Source organism: Haliotis asinina, chromosome 16, assembly GCF_037392515.1.
Source record: "Haliotis asinina isolate JCU_RB_2024 chromosome 16, JCU_Hal_asi_v2, whole genome shotgun sequence".
Taxonomy (NCBI): Eukaryota; Metazoa; Mollusca; class Gastropoda; order Lepetellida; family Haliotidae; genus Haliotis; species Haliotis asinina.
In genome coordinates this window covers 46,758,012-46,771,130 of record NC_090295.1, presented here as the reverse complement: position 1 = coordinate 46,771,130, position 13,119 = coordinate 46,758,012, and the positions used below count along the sequence as shown (strand labels likewise).

The 13,119-nt window shown below is 40.2% G+C and overlaps 1 protein-coding gene across 2 annotated transcripts; it reads left to right on the top strand.

The window, feature by feature from the left end:
* Nucleotides 1-265: 265 nt before the first annotated feature.
* On the top strand, nt 266-6,578 carry LOC137268124 (phosphatidylinositol N-acetylglucosaminyltransferase subunit P-like). 2 transcript variants are annotated; one of them, XM_067802648.1, is made up of 5 exons: nt 266-582; nt 955-1,051; nt 3,618-3,690; nt 4,957-5,075; nt 5,758-6,578. In XM_067802648.1, the coding sequence occupies exons 2-5, from the start codon at nt 976-978 to the stop codon at nt 5,880-5,882; spliced, it is 393 nt and encodes a 130-aa protein (XP_067658749.1). In that variant the 5' UTR covers nt 266-582; nt 955-975; the 3' UTR covers nt 5,883-6,578. The 2 variants fall into 2 exon arrangements, with proteins under 2 accessions (XP_067658749.1, XP_067658750.1); XM_067802649.1 differs by having other exon boundaries at nt 280-377.
* The last annotated feature ends 6,541 nt before the right edge of the window (nt 6,579-13,119 follow it).

Below are 13,119 nucleotides of genomic sequence, written 5' to 3'. Positions count from 1 at the left end.
ATCTTCATTCCTACTGTTTCATCTTTCACTCACTCACTCACTCACTCACTCACTCACTCACTCACTCACTCACTCACTCACTCACTCACCTATTGTTTAACATCGGGGTGAGAGCAACGGTTGTGGGTAATTGTCCTTTGTTATATTCGGGGATAAAAAACGACGTTCATAGAAAGATCTCACTTGCATGGGTAGCGTGGTAAAATCAACAACTATTCCTAACAACGCTTCCTATTTCTTGTAGTGGTATGGTGTACGAGTCATTACAGGGTTGCTTCCCTTTGCCAGTACGAGTGCGTAGCTGTTTGGAAAGAGAAGTATTAGAAAAATGTGTTGTATATCAATCGTTGAGATACAACGTTAACACTAGACGTCAGGTATTTAAGCTAGAATGTTAGTGGTAGCCTACTCTCTTCGCAAAGGCTTTTAAATCACGACTCGGTTCGTGCTAGTCTGCTAAATTGTAAGCAGAAACTAATAGAGTTCAGTGGTAGAGCGCAATCACGTTAGTCGGCATCGGAAGTAATCTGGACACACAGAAGTGCCTCATTAGTCTTTTGGTCAACGCATATATATATATGGGTAAGCCATGTGATGTATGTGCCTGCTAGATTTCTTATGCACCCGCATTTGTTATCAGGGGATGATTGTAATCACTATACAGATTGATGGGATTGGTGTGTATCCAAGTCTGTGTGTAAAACTTATGAAATCGTGTATCAGTATGAAGGGTTAAAATCAGAACATATATCGGTACGTTCATTAAATGAAATAAAGAGAGTTTCCATGCAGTTGTGGTTTGAATCCCAACATCCAGCGATTCACCAAAGCAGTAAATATGCAGGCAAACATACATAATCATTTTGGGCTTTCTTGTCAAACTATGTGGACATGAAGAAACGCAATTTAACCAGTTTTCAAGATACATGTATTATAAAAAAACTCAATTTTCAGATTAACTCAACTCATTCAAAGATGGCTTCACCTTCACCAACGCCAGAGAGAGCAGTGCTTGGATTCTTTCTCTACCTGTTTTCATATATCCTCTTTGGTTTGTACTCTTTTCTATCAGTTTTTCTGGTAAAGATCACATGCAACCAAAAAATCAAACATAATTAAAGTTATCACTTTTTCATAATCTATAAAATGCATTGCTCAGTAAGAAAAAAACAAATGAACAGAATTATAAGCATATAATCGTAAATCAAAGTGCAGCATTTTGTACTTTGGTTTACCTCCCTTGAAATGAAGCAGCTGCGATACCGAACCCAGTCAGAGCCGGAAGGTATGCACTCAAGTGTAACGAAGCCTTTCCATTGGCTACTGTTTCGTTTGCCGATAAGCTTAGTCGACTCTTTTTTTATGGCGTATAAGCCTGATAGGTGTTAATTTCAAATGTGGATGTGAATGTGGTCAGTGATTGAAGTTATGCATTGCATATTGTCATTAGCAGACAGGCAGGCAGACATATAAGTGTCAATAAACCAGACATTGAGTTTTCCCTGTGACTGCATATCACAATCAACATGTTTTTTAATGTAGCGAGAAGATCATTTACTTGATTCTGTACACAACCAAGATTAGACTACTGCTCACGACCTCATACTCCTGTTAGGCATACTGTTTCAAGCTCTACAAACCTATTCACTGTGTCTGTGTCTGTGACTGCATATCACAATCAACATGTTTTTTAATGTAACGAGGAGATCATTTACTTGATTCTGTACACAACCAAGATTAGACTACTGCTCACAACCTCATACTCCTGTCAGGCATACTGTTTCAAGCTCTACAAACCTATTCACTGTGTCTGCGTTATGAGTGCATCACAGCACAGCTGTTGAAACCACATTTTCCCTCAACGCTGGAGGAAAATTAGTGAATTGTTTGAACTTTGACTTTGGGGGCTTTTTTCATCTCATTATACATATTCTTCATCTTTATATCTGAATTCTGATGATTTGTTTCTGTAAGTACATACCAAAACGTATTAGAATCTGCAAAGTTGTGTTTTACATTGCATGTGACCTTTGATATTTCACTAAAACCTCAAACAGTGAACCTAGGGAAGAACTGGACCGAATGTTTTGTTTTATTATATTTTTCTTAATGTCACTAATGGTCTAAAGTCAGAAATGATATGTGTTTAGTTTTGTTCTACAGATTCTGTTTACACAGTGAAACAAACAAACGTTTTGTCAAATGAAGGCTAAACTGACATTAATAAGCATGTGAAGGCCCACTTTGATGTTCATACATGTCGCACATGAGAGACCTGTGAAGGTCACGGGGTAGAATAGGCCTTCAGCAACCCATGCTTGCCATAAAAGGCGATTAAGCTTGTTGTAAGAGGCGACTAACGGGATCGGGTCAGGCTTGCTGACTTGGCTGACACGTCATCGGTTCCCAATTGCGCAGATCGATGCTCATGTTGTTGGTCACTGGATTGTCTGGTCCAGACTTGATTATTTACAGACTGCTGCCATATAGTTGCAATATTGGTGAGTGTGGCGTAAAACTAAACTCACTCACTCACTCACTCACGAGAGTATTCTTTAAAAATGGCCTATATTAATCATGTTAATAAGCAAGCTTCACATTCTGTTTCTGAACACAAACAAATTAGGTACAAAACACTGAACACTGGAAATTTGATTTTTGGTCATGATTTTGAGTGTTTGACCGTGTGCTTTTAAACAAAATCCTTGCTATAACCATGCTCAAAGCATGTGAAATAATAATAATGATAATAATAATGATAATAATAATGATAATACAAGATGAAAATCAGAATGCAGCAATCAGTGTTCGCGTTTTTCATGCCAAAACTTAATAAGAAGATATCTTTTGTGTACATGTTTTGGATTCATCGAACTGGATATCCTAGATTTTAAAAAGTACCTTAAAACAGCAACAACAACCAAAAAAAAAACATGAAATTTTGAAATGATTCAGGATTGTAATGAAAATTTCACACGCATAAGGTCTGGACTACATATTTTTAATTTTATTTATGCATGCACTCATACAAAACCTACCACGAACACTGAGCAATGTACAATAGGTAACTTTCCTTATACACAAAATGAAAATCTGTATACAGCAAAGTACAACCTGTGTAACACGTAATGTTTCTTGTATTCTGAACAGATATTAGCATACAGTAATATATAAGGGATACCTTTATATCTTTCTGTATATGGTGACAGTGAATTTACTTCAACTTTTTCAGTAATAATCACTCTTAATGAATGTTTACTCTGCAATTAAATCTCACAAAGTGAAAGTGAATGCTTGATACAGCCATGACAATGGAGAATGCTTGATACAGCCATGACATTGGAGAATGCTTGATTCAAACAGGTTAAAATGAGAACTCAAATTTCAAATTGATCCCTTGCTTATATTATGACTTTTCATGCGAAATATGAAACCCCCCCAGATGAATGAATACGTTTATAGCCTACATATTGATGCTTAAAAAAGACAAAATGGTTCAAATGAAAAGTAAGCTACATGTATATCAATTCTACAATTAGACAGCCTCAAATTCCAAGACACATCATGTATATCTTGAGTGGCCATGCCCTTCTGAATGATGTGATTCCTTGTTTCAGGCGTGTACTTGGTGTGGGCCTACATCCCTGATTCATGGCTTGACGCTGCTGGACTCACATACTGGCCAAGCAAGTGAGTATAGTGTCTGCTGCCATGGTTACTGTTTACTTGGTGTGGGCCTACATCCCTGATTCATGGCTTGATGCTGCTGGACTCACATACTGGCCAAGCAATTGTGTATAGCATCTGTTGCCATGGTTACTGTTTACATGGGTGGGCCTACATCTCTGATTCATGTCTTCATTCTGATCTCACAGACCATTCAAGTCTGTTGCCATGGTTACTGAGTACTGGGATAAGCTCTCAGCTGTCCAGACTGTTCTGTGGAGAATTGAACAGTCCGTCAGCAACCCATGCTTGCCATAAAAGGCGACTGTGCTTGTCATAAGAGGCAACTAATGGGATCGGGTGTTTGGGCTCGCTGACTTGGTTGACATGTCATCGGTTCCCAATTGCGCAGATTGATGCTCATGCTGTTGATCACTGGATTGTCTGGTCCAGGTTTGATTATTTACAGACCACCACCATATAGCTGGAATATTGCTGAGTGCAGCGTAAAACTAAACTCACTCACTCACTCATTGTGGATAACTAGGATGACACCAGGTGAAACTTACGATGTGTTGTGACAATTGAAATGTTAGTTACTTGCATTAATGACCCACTTCATTGCCTCTTGTTTTGTATTACATAAAACAATTTAACACTTCATGACCAACTGCTCAGTTGAGAGCCATGACAATGTTTCTTTTATAGTATGCTCTAATTCAGTGTGAACCCAATATATTAGGTGAGCAAAACAGATGTAAATAAGTTAATACGAGAGGCAATAACACTGATTAAAAAAAATACAAGAATACAAAAAAGGAGACACTATGAACTTGATTAAAAAATAGAATATGATGGATGAAACACCAGATGCCAGAAACTTCATACAAAAGTACCAAAAGATGTAACTAATTTGAGAAGCAATAAAATTTATTAAGAAATAAATAAAAAAACCCATGTAGCAAATACGAGAGACCATAAAATTCTAAGAAATGCAATAAGAGGAGAGGAGACCATTAAATGGGGTAAATAAACAGAAAGGTGCATCTCACATTATAGAATGACCTGGTTTTACTCAAATGCAGTAAAGACAGTGCTGATCAAAGTCTGTCGGTTTACTTCATGTTTGAGTGAGTGGGTAAGTGAGCAAGTGAGTTGAGTTTTACGGTGCTCTCAGCAATATTCCAGCCCTATGGTGGCGGTCAATAAGTAATCAAGTCTGGACCAGACAATCCAGTGATCAACAACATCACTGTTTGAATGTTGAAAGAGCTGTTGTGTGTGTTCCAGGCACTGGGGCGTGACGTTACCTGTGTACGTATGTGTGCTGGTGCTACTAGCCTATCTTGTGTACTTTGGGCTCTTCCTTTTCAATTCACCGCCCCTCACATCTGTGCATACCATTACGGGTGAGTTGCCATGGTAACACTGTACCAACTGTTTTGGCAGATACTTTTCTTGTTTTTAGTTTGTACATTTGTCCACAATGTTGCATTAATACGTATATTTAGTTAAAGCTGTGTTGCCATGGGTACATGTTACCAAGTTAGTTTTTGTGCAGTTGATTAATTGCTTGTAAGTATGGACGACACTTTTCTTTTTCCATTTGCTGGAAAAAGTATGTTTCCTAACTTAGAAGTTAGAGAAGTGGGGAGACTGGTTTGGATAATTTTGGTTTGATATTTCATCGATTTATACAAGGTGGCATGCATTAAGCATGTTCGCATTTTTGACCACCCTTTTCCAATTGCTGTGTTTCATGACTTTCTAAAATTTATGATAAAGAGGAGTGTATTTCAGTAAAATAGTAATCCATTTCCTATGACTAGGAAAAAACCCCAATTCTTTTCATTTAAAAAAAATGTAGTTCATAATTCACAGATACTGTAATTTGTTACGATGTGGATTATAATTCATCATCAGTAGCCCATGTTACTGCAAATAACTGCATCTGGTGGTCAGACTGACTTGGTCGACACATGGCATTGTATCTCATTTGCTTAGGTTGATTGACTGGTGCACTGACCCAAAGTCATGCACACTAACATCATTGTAATGGCAATAAGGAAATGTTTCTACTTCTATTGTTAGATGAGTACTCCCATGATGCCTCAGAATATCCTGTTCCTTTAGAAGAGGCCATACCTCCTTTGTGTGACATGTCGGTGTCAGAGGTCAGCCGTCTGCTGTACTTGAAGGGCAAGGTCACCAGCTGAAGTCAAGGGCACGATGCAGCTCTGATGTTAGAGATGCATATAAATATCCTAATTGATCTGAAGACACAGAAGTCCATTGTGTGACATATCAGTGTCGTAGGTCAACTGGCTGCTCTGCATGATGGCCAGGCTGGCGGCTAAGTACAATGGTGTGACATGGATCTTGTTGAGGTAATATAGTTGCAGACACAGTGATTGCTGATCAGAGATTAAACCACAGAAGTTTGAAATGGCAAGTGTGTTCTTATTTTGAAGCTGCTTGAATAATGTTACCCATGGTGGTAAATGACAAGGTATGACTTACAGTCACTTTGACCATTAATCAATTCAGTCACAAACCTTTACTTGTTGACCGTAAATGACTTCCTCAGGCCCATTGGTGTTATTAAGTTGGCTGCAGTGAGCGTACCAGGTTGGAAATGTAAATAAAGTGGCTATCAAGCCGATTGTGTCACAGAACTAATTCATTCAGTGATTCAAACATTTTTTTTGCAGATTATTCTGTACATGGATGATATATTATTTGCTGTGAATCTGAGAGATTTTTATGGGAAAGATTTCATAAACCTCAATTTATGCATGTGCATGAAAAAAAATGTGTGTGTGGGATGTACAAGTTGATATGAGCTTGTAAACAGTTGAAAAGAGTGCTATCATGAATGTGAATATGATGTCAATAAAGTATATTTATGGAGAGTTTTGTGTTTTGAATCACCATTCACATAACAAAAAAGCTTACCTGTTTATGTTTTTAAATCAGATGGTCTGAGTAACCAAGTTAAAAGTGTACGAGAGAGAGTGTATCGCCCTGTAGGCCCCCTATGTAGGGCTAACTAGCCAGGGAAAACAATTGTTGCCATAGTCAATTGCAACATGCTGTTGCAATAGGGATAGACTACTGCACCTATATTGCAGCCAGCTATGGCAATACTATTGCAATATTTATTTTTTTCTCCTTGAATTTGACCTGTGAAGGTCCCGGGGTAGAATAGGTCTTCAGCAACCCTTGCTTGCCACGGATCCGGTGGTCAGGCTCCTGACTTGGTTGACACATGTCATCGGTTCCCAATTGCGCAGATCGATGCTCATGTTGTTGATCACTGGATTGTCTGGTCCTGACTCGATTATTTACAGACCGCCGCCATATAGCTGGAGTATTGCTGAGTGCTGCGTAAAACTAAACTCACTCACTCATTCACTCACTCTCCTTGAATTTTCTCATTTGCAGTCATTTCCCAAATGAATGTATGGCTTATATGAAACAATACATTAATAGTTTTTCTTTTCTGTCTTCCATTATTATTGCTGTCAGAAACTCACCAACTGCAATCCATCCATGTATCTTTACAACCCTACCTCCAAGCATAGTTGGGGCGGTGGGGTTGCCTAGTGATTTAAGCCTTAGCTTGTCAGTTGAAAACTCAGGTTCTATTCCCCACGTTGGTGCAAAGTATGAATCCCAGTTTTGATGTTTCCCTGTAGTGATATTGCTGGAAATGTGTGGAGTGGAATATTGCTGAAAGCGGCGTATAGCCATACTCACTCACTCTAAACAGGAGGTTGTCAGTCCTTGCAGTGACTCTCCTTGCTGTCTTTTCTTAATACTTTTCTCTCGATCATTGTTAAAGGAACAAGGTTTATTCTTTTGTCTGAGACTATCAGGTTTTCAATAATTAAGACACGTGGCCAATACTACGGTCGATATGATGGATTGTCGTCAGTGTTAGTGTGGCGCCTTTTTAAACCAGGAGAATCTGTCGAAAGGAAAAGTTCCATTCCCACCGCCCGGTGTGTGATAGCTACGCGCATCTCCGTCAAATATGCAAACGAAAGTAACACCTGGTTGTTGAGGATTACTTTCGCGAAGAAAAAAAACACCACCCTCATAGAAAATAGCCCAGCCAAACGAAACAAATCATAACATGACAAAACGCGACTATGCCTGTAAGAGGCGACTGACAAGATCTGATGCAGACCTGCGAACTTGACTGACTCGTCATCGCATCCCAACTCTGTAGATCAGTGTTCATGCTGTTGATCACTGGACTTTTGTCCACACTTGATTATTCACAGACTACCGTCATATAGCTGCAGTGCTGTTGATTTTAGGGATCTGGTCAGAAGCCACTCGTGGTCATTGGCTCTCAGAACTTTCATTTCGTACTTCTCAACACCTTAAGCCGTAGGTAACGCTAAAAATCGAACGTGATACGTACCTCAGAGATAGATGATTCGACGATATACATGAGAATACTCAGGTCCGTGCTGAACATTAATGCTATCATATTCCAACATGGAGGAGTTGGATGCACGTGTTTGTTTCAACATAATCGTGTGTGAAAACAAGGTATCCATTACAATATCCTTTTGACATTTACCAGCTCACGGTCAATACACAGATGGCCTATGTTTGTTCACATTATAACCTGATATGTTTAGAGTGATTGTTTCTCAAATATAACACTTGTAATTATCCTCTTTTAATGGACACACGACTATTAATAGATATGTTGTTTTCACATACACGGATGAGTAAGTGAATGAGTTTGTTTCTTACTTAATGCAACAGTATTCCAGCTAGTAGGTCGTAGTACATTTAAATAATCGACAAGACAGTCGAGTGACTGAAATCATGAGCAAAGGCCTTCGCAGTTGGAGGACGATGACTTGCGTCAAGACAGTCAGTCAGCCCGGAAGTCGCAGGAAGTCGCGGTGGCTGACTTTGCGTGCTGGCGATTTGGTGCCTGACTCTGAGGGTGCGAGTTCGAATTCCGGATGGGACTCAACCGAAAAAGTACTAGAATTTGTACTTTACTGAGAAAGTGAAATCCCAAATATGACATATGTTGCATTTGACCACTTTCTAAATGGCATCGTGTAATCATAAGAAGTATGGGTTGCCGAAAACTAATTATGACTCGGGGGACGGGGTGGTAACCTCATGGTTTAAACTTTCAGTGGTCACACCAAACATCCGGGATCGATTCCCCACATGGGTACATTTTGTGAAGACCATTTCTTGTGTCCCCAGACGTGATATTGTTGGAATATTCCCAAACGCGTCGTGAAAGTAAAACACACTCACTTAAGAGTCATTTGGGATTAAAGTCCATCCTGAAGGGGCATGACTTACTTGAATCAACGTATGACTCTAGAGATGACTGACAATACCTTTAGTTAGTGCCACCATGACTCGCCTTGCTTTACTGAAACCATGATGTATTTTGACAAAGCAAAACAAAGCGATAAACGGTCGTCACACAACCACTTTATTACTGCATGGCATATGGTTTATCACAGAACCACCTGTTTAAAGGCGCTGTTAACATTTGTACATAAACAGTCGGGTCCCTTTAAGCAGTATTTCAGCTACTCAAGACAACCAGGCCGTTTGGAATGAGAGATAATGTGAACTGAAGCAGACGAAGTTCTCAAGAGGCATTTAGAAGTTCATGGATCATGGATACATGACAGTAATTCATTGGGATATACCGATCAACTCCGTCCTCCTCATTACAGTAATTCATTGGGATATACCGATCAACTCCGTCCTCCTCATTACAGTAATTCATTGGGATATACCGATCAACTCCGTCCTCATCTTTACATTGTTATCCTTGCACATGAAACATATCTAACTGATTTCGTAGTATGTTGCCTTTGTGCTTAAAATGTGTATGAATTCAGAATAGATTTCGTCACTATGTGGAATAATGCCGATGCAATTTAATATCAAACTATCAGTCTCCCCTCCCCCTAAACATACACACACCTTTTGTCATTACTTTGTTGTCATCATTGTGCATTAATCTAATCCTTGTGTTGTATGTACCAGACGAAGAAGCAAGAATTAGCCCAGCCACGTCGTTGGCAGATGAATCATGGATTCAAACTGGTTAACATCGGATCCACAGCCAAGGGAAGTAACTCTCATGAACTTGGCGTCCTCTTGGTTTTAACCACTTTGCCGCTCCTGTTCACTTGTTTACAAATACACATATAGTTCTATATATCGGTTCACTCATGTATTCACTAGTAGTCCAGATATCATAATATGCAGGTATGTTTAACAATAACAAAAACAGGCCACACAAATAAACATTGACAGGCAAGATGTTCCACTGTTCTGAAAGTGGCAACACTGACTCCCATTGAACATTTCAAGTGGTGACCAGATAACGGCTTTTGAGATGACCCCATCTTCACAACACACCCTTGTTGATTACTAGGCTGTTCTACCAGCAAGGGGCCCCCCTCGTACAAAATAGCGAAAGGTGACAAGAAAATGATGATCATTTGTTAAACAACTTTTTTAGTCGGGTGTCCCAGATTATGAGACACATCATCAGAGTTGGTCTGTCGATTTCATGTGGCTGTGCAAAATTTGGTTTTGTTGCAATTATTAGATTTTGTGTTAGTGAGCAAGTCTTCTGTCTCAAATGGAATCATACGGACTGTACTTGCTAAAGGTGATGCCACATGAGTATTTATGTGTGTGAAGCAGAAACTGCCCCCAGTGTTTAACCTTACAGTAGATGCCCGCTTGTGAGTGAGTGGGTATGGTTTAAAGAAGCTTTTAGCAATAGTCCAGCGGGATATATATCACGGCGGGATACACCAGAAACGAACTTTTTAGGGAATTGAACCGGGGTCTTCGGCGTGACGACCGAACGCTTTAACCACGAGAATACCCCATTGACCATTCGCGACGAGGAGAGACTGGCTTGTCAGGACAAAAGGGGGCTGTGGGTTGTGCGTTGGGATGCACCCCCAGCACCCCGTCCTCTGCACAGTGTCCTCTACCAATACCAAATGTAGTATCAAGACTCCAAGTGACTATTGTCTGTGTACGCGACAGGTTTGTCTTGGTGTGTTTGTTTTGTGGTGTATCCTGGTAAGTGTCAGAGTTACAACAGTGTCTTGCAGTCTCTGTAAACTTCGGCTCAGTGTAATTCAGGTTTGTCTTGGTGTGTTTGTTTTGTGGTGTATCCTGGCAAGTGTCAGAGTTACAACAGTTTCTTGCAGTCTGTGTAAACTTCGGCTCAGTGTAATTCAGGTTTGTCTTGGTGTGTTTGTTTTGTGGTGTATCCTGGTAAGTGTCAGAGTTACAACAGTTTCTTGCAGTCTGTGTAAACTTCGGCTCAGTGTAATTCAGGTTTGTCTTGGTGTGTTTGTTTTGTGGTGTATCCTGGCAAGTGTCAGAGTTACAACAGTTTCTTGCAGTCTGTGTAAACTTCGGCTCAGTGTAATTCAGGTTTGTCTTGGTGTGTTTGTTTTGTGGTGTATCCTGGTAAGTGTCAGAGTTACAACAGTTTCTTGCAGTCTGTGTAAACTTCGGCTCAGTGTAATTCAGGTTTGTCTTGGTGTGTTTGTTTTGTGGTGTATCCTGGCAAGTGTCAGAGTTACAACAGTTTCTTGCAGTCTGTGTAAACTTCGGCTCAGTGTAATTCAGGTTTGTCTTGGTGTGTTTGTTTTGTGGTGTATCCTGGCAAGTGTCAGAGTTACAACAGTTTCTTGCAGTCTGTGTAAACTTCGGCTCAGTGTAATTCAGGTTTGTCTTGGTGTGTTTGTTTTGTGGTGTATCCTGGCAAGTGTCAGAGTTACAACAGTTTCTTGCAGTCTGTGTAAACTTCGGCTCAGTGTAATTCGTTTCATACCTCTACTCAGTATAATTCAGTGTGGGAGTGTAACGAATAATACTGAGCCAAAGTTTATTTAGACTGATCGTCTTGGCTTTATACAACTTCATTTATCTAAAGATACCTACTTTCACACATTCAAGCAGGAATACAGTCGCTGATATCATGGTATCATTTAAAATTATTAAATCATAATAAGTACGATTAGTAGTCGTACTCTTTCAGATTCGACCACAGACGCAGGAACTGTTGACCTCAACAGACGATAGCATGTATTCACTACGGATATTTACCGGAAGTCGTGTGTCAACACATGCGCCGTAGTGCCGCACAAGTAAGGGCATCTCTATTCGCTGGGGCCTGCAGTGGTAATGTCTGTACCAGCAGGTGTCGTTGACACACCTGGTGTCGGACACATAGCGTGGAAACACATTAGCCCCAAGGTCCACCCAGAACCGCTCTGTCTGGCAGGACCAGGCCAACGCCGTCTCGTCCGAGTAGGGCTCGAGTTGCCGAGAAAGTTCCTGATCAACTTGACGAGACTTCCGGAAGAAAGTGTCGACATCAGTACGTGGATTAAAGATGGCAGGATAATGTTCGTTTCGAGATGTCTGGGTATTGCTATCCTTTCGTGATTGTAATTCCAATCGATCTCTTTCACTTCTTAATCTGTTAGTATATGTAGACATCTTGTTTTTCCGTTTGCTTGACACAAACCGGGTCAGTTCCTTTCGTGCACCTTTTACTGATCGTTTCAATGGCGGTGAATATGTTTCTGTAAGAAATTCATTACTCGATGGTTGGAAACCTTGAAAGAAAGACGGGTTTGTGAATTGAAGTAAACGTCGGTAAAACTCGGGGAAGATATTATCTCCAGTTGGCCGACCGAATGTTGGATGATAAATTCTTCCCAGGTCCTGCCACATCTGCAAGGTTCTGTCCGTGAGGTACTGAGATACAGTGTCTGATCTTTTGGTGAAAGGGTCTCTTGCTGTGAGTAAACTCAGACCTTCCAGGAACCCCTCGTTGCTCGCTGGTTCTGGACACTAAAAAGGGAGTGAGTCAGTGAGTCAGTGAGTCGTTTTTAAAAATTATAAACAGTACTCATAACGTAAGGCATACACTTGCGAACTCGTGCATAACGAACTGACAGAAATAATTCTTTTCGTCGGGAACACTTGCCTCTTGGAATGTGAACAAACTATACTATAATGACGAACTATAGTAAAAGGTCACTTTGAGAATATTCTACTCAGCATTTATTCATTCATGCGAACCATTAAGAATTGAGAGAACGTGAGAATTCCCGGCCAAGCCTAAGTCGCCCCGACTCACTATGGGTGGCTGTGAGTATGGTTTCACGCCACTGTCCAGCAATATTCCAGCAATATCACGGTGGGGACACCAGAAATGAACTTGATATACCCTCGATTTATGTTTATGTTAACATCGAGGTTACATCAACCCATAGGCCTCGAGGGAATAATGTATTTATACTGCAGAACACCTCATTTCAAATTGTTGGAAGCAAGGTCAGAAATCTTTTTGTAGCCATTGCTAGATTTTGCAGACAGATTTAGAGTTATTTCCCTTTCACC

What these genes read in the sequence shown, in the direction of transcription:
- LOC137268124 (XM_067802648.1), top strand. Translation starts at nt 976, where the DNA reads ATGGCTTCACCTTCACCAACGCCAGAGAGAGCAGTGCTTGGATTCTTT. An exon ending in CTCACATACTGGCCAAGCAA is followed by an intron (nt 3,691 to 4,956) that starts GTGAGTATAGTG and finishes TGTGTGTTCCAG; the next exon opens with GCACTGGGGCGTGACGTTAC. An exon ending in ATCTGTGCATACCATTACGG is followed by an intron (nt 5,076 to 5,757) that starts GTGAGTTGCCAT and finishes TTCTATTGTTAG; the next exon opens with ATGAGTACTCCCATGATGCC.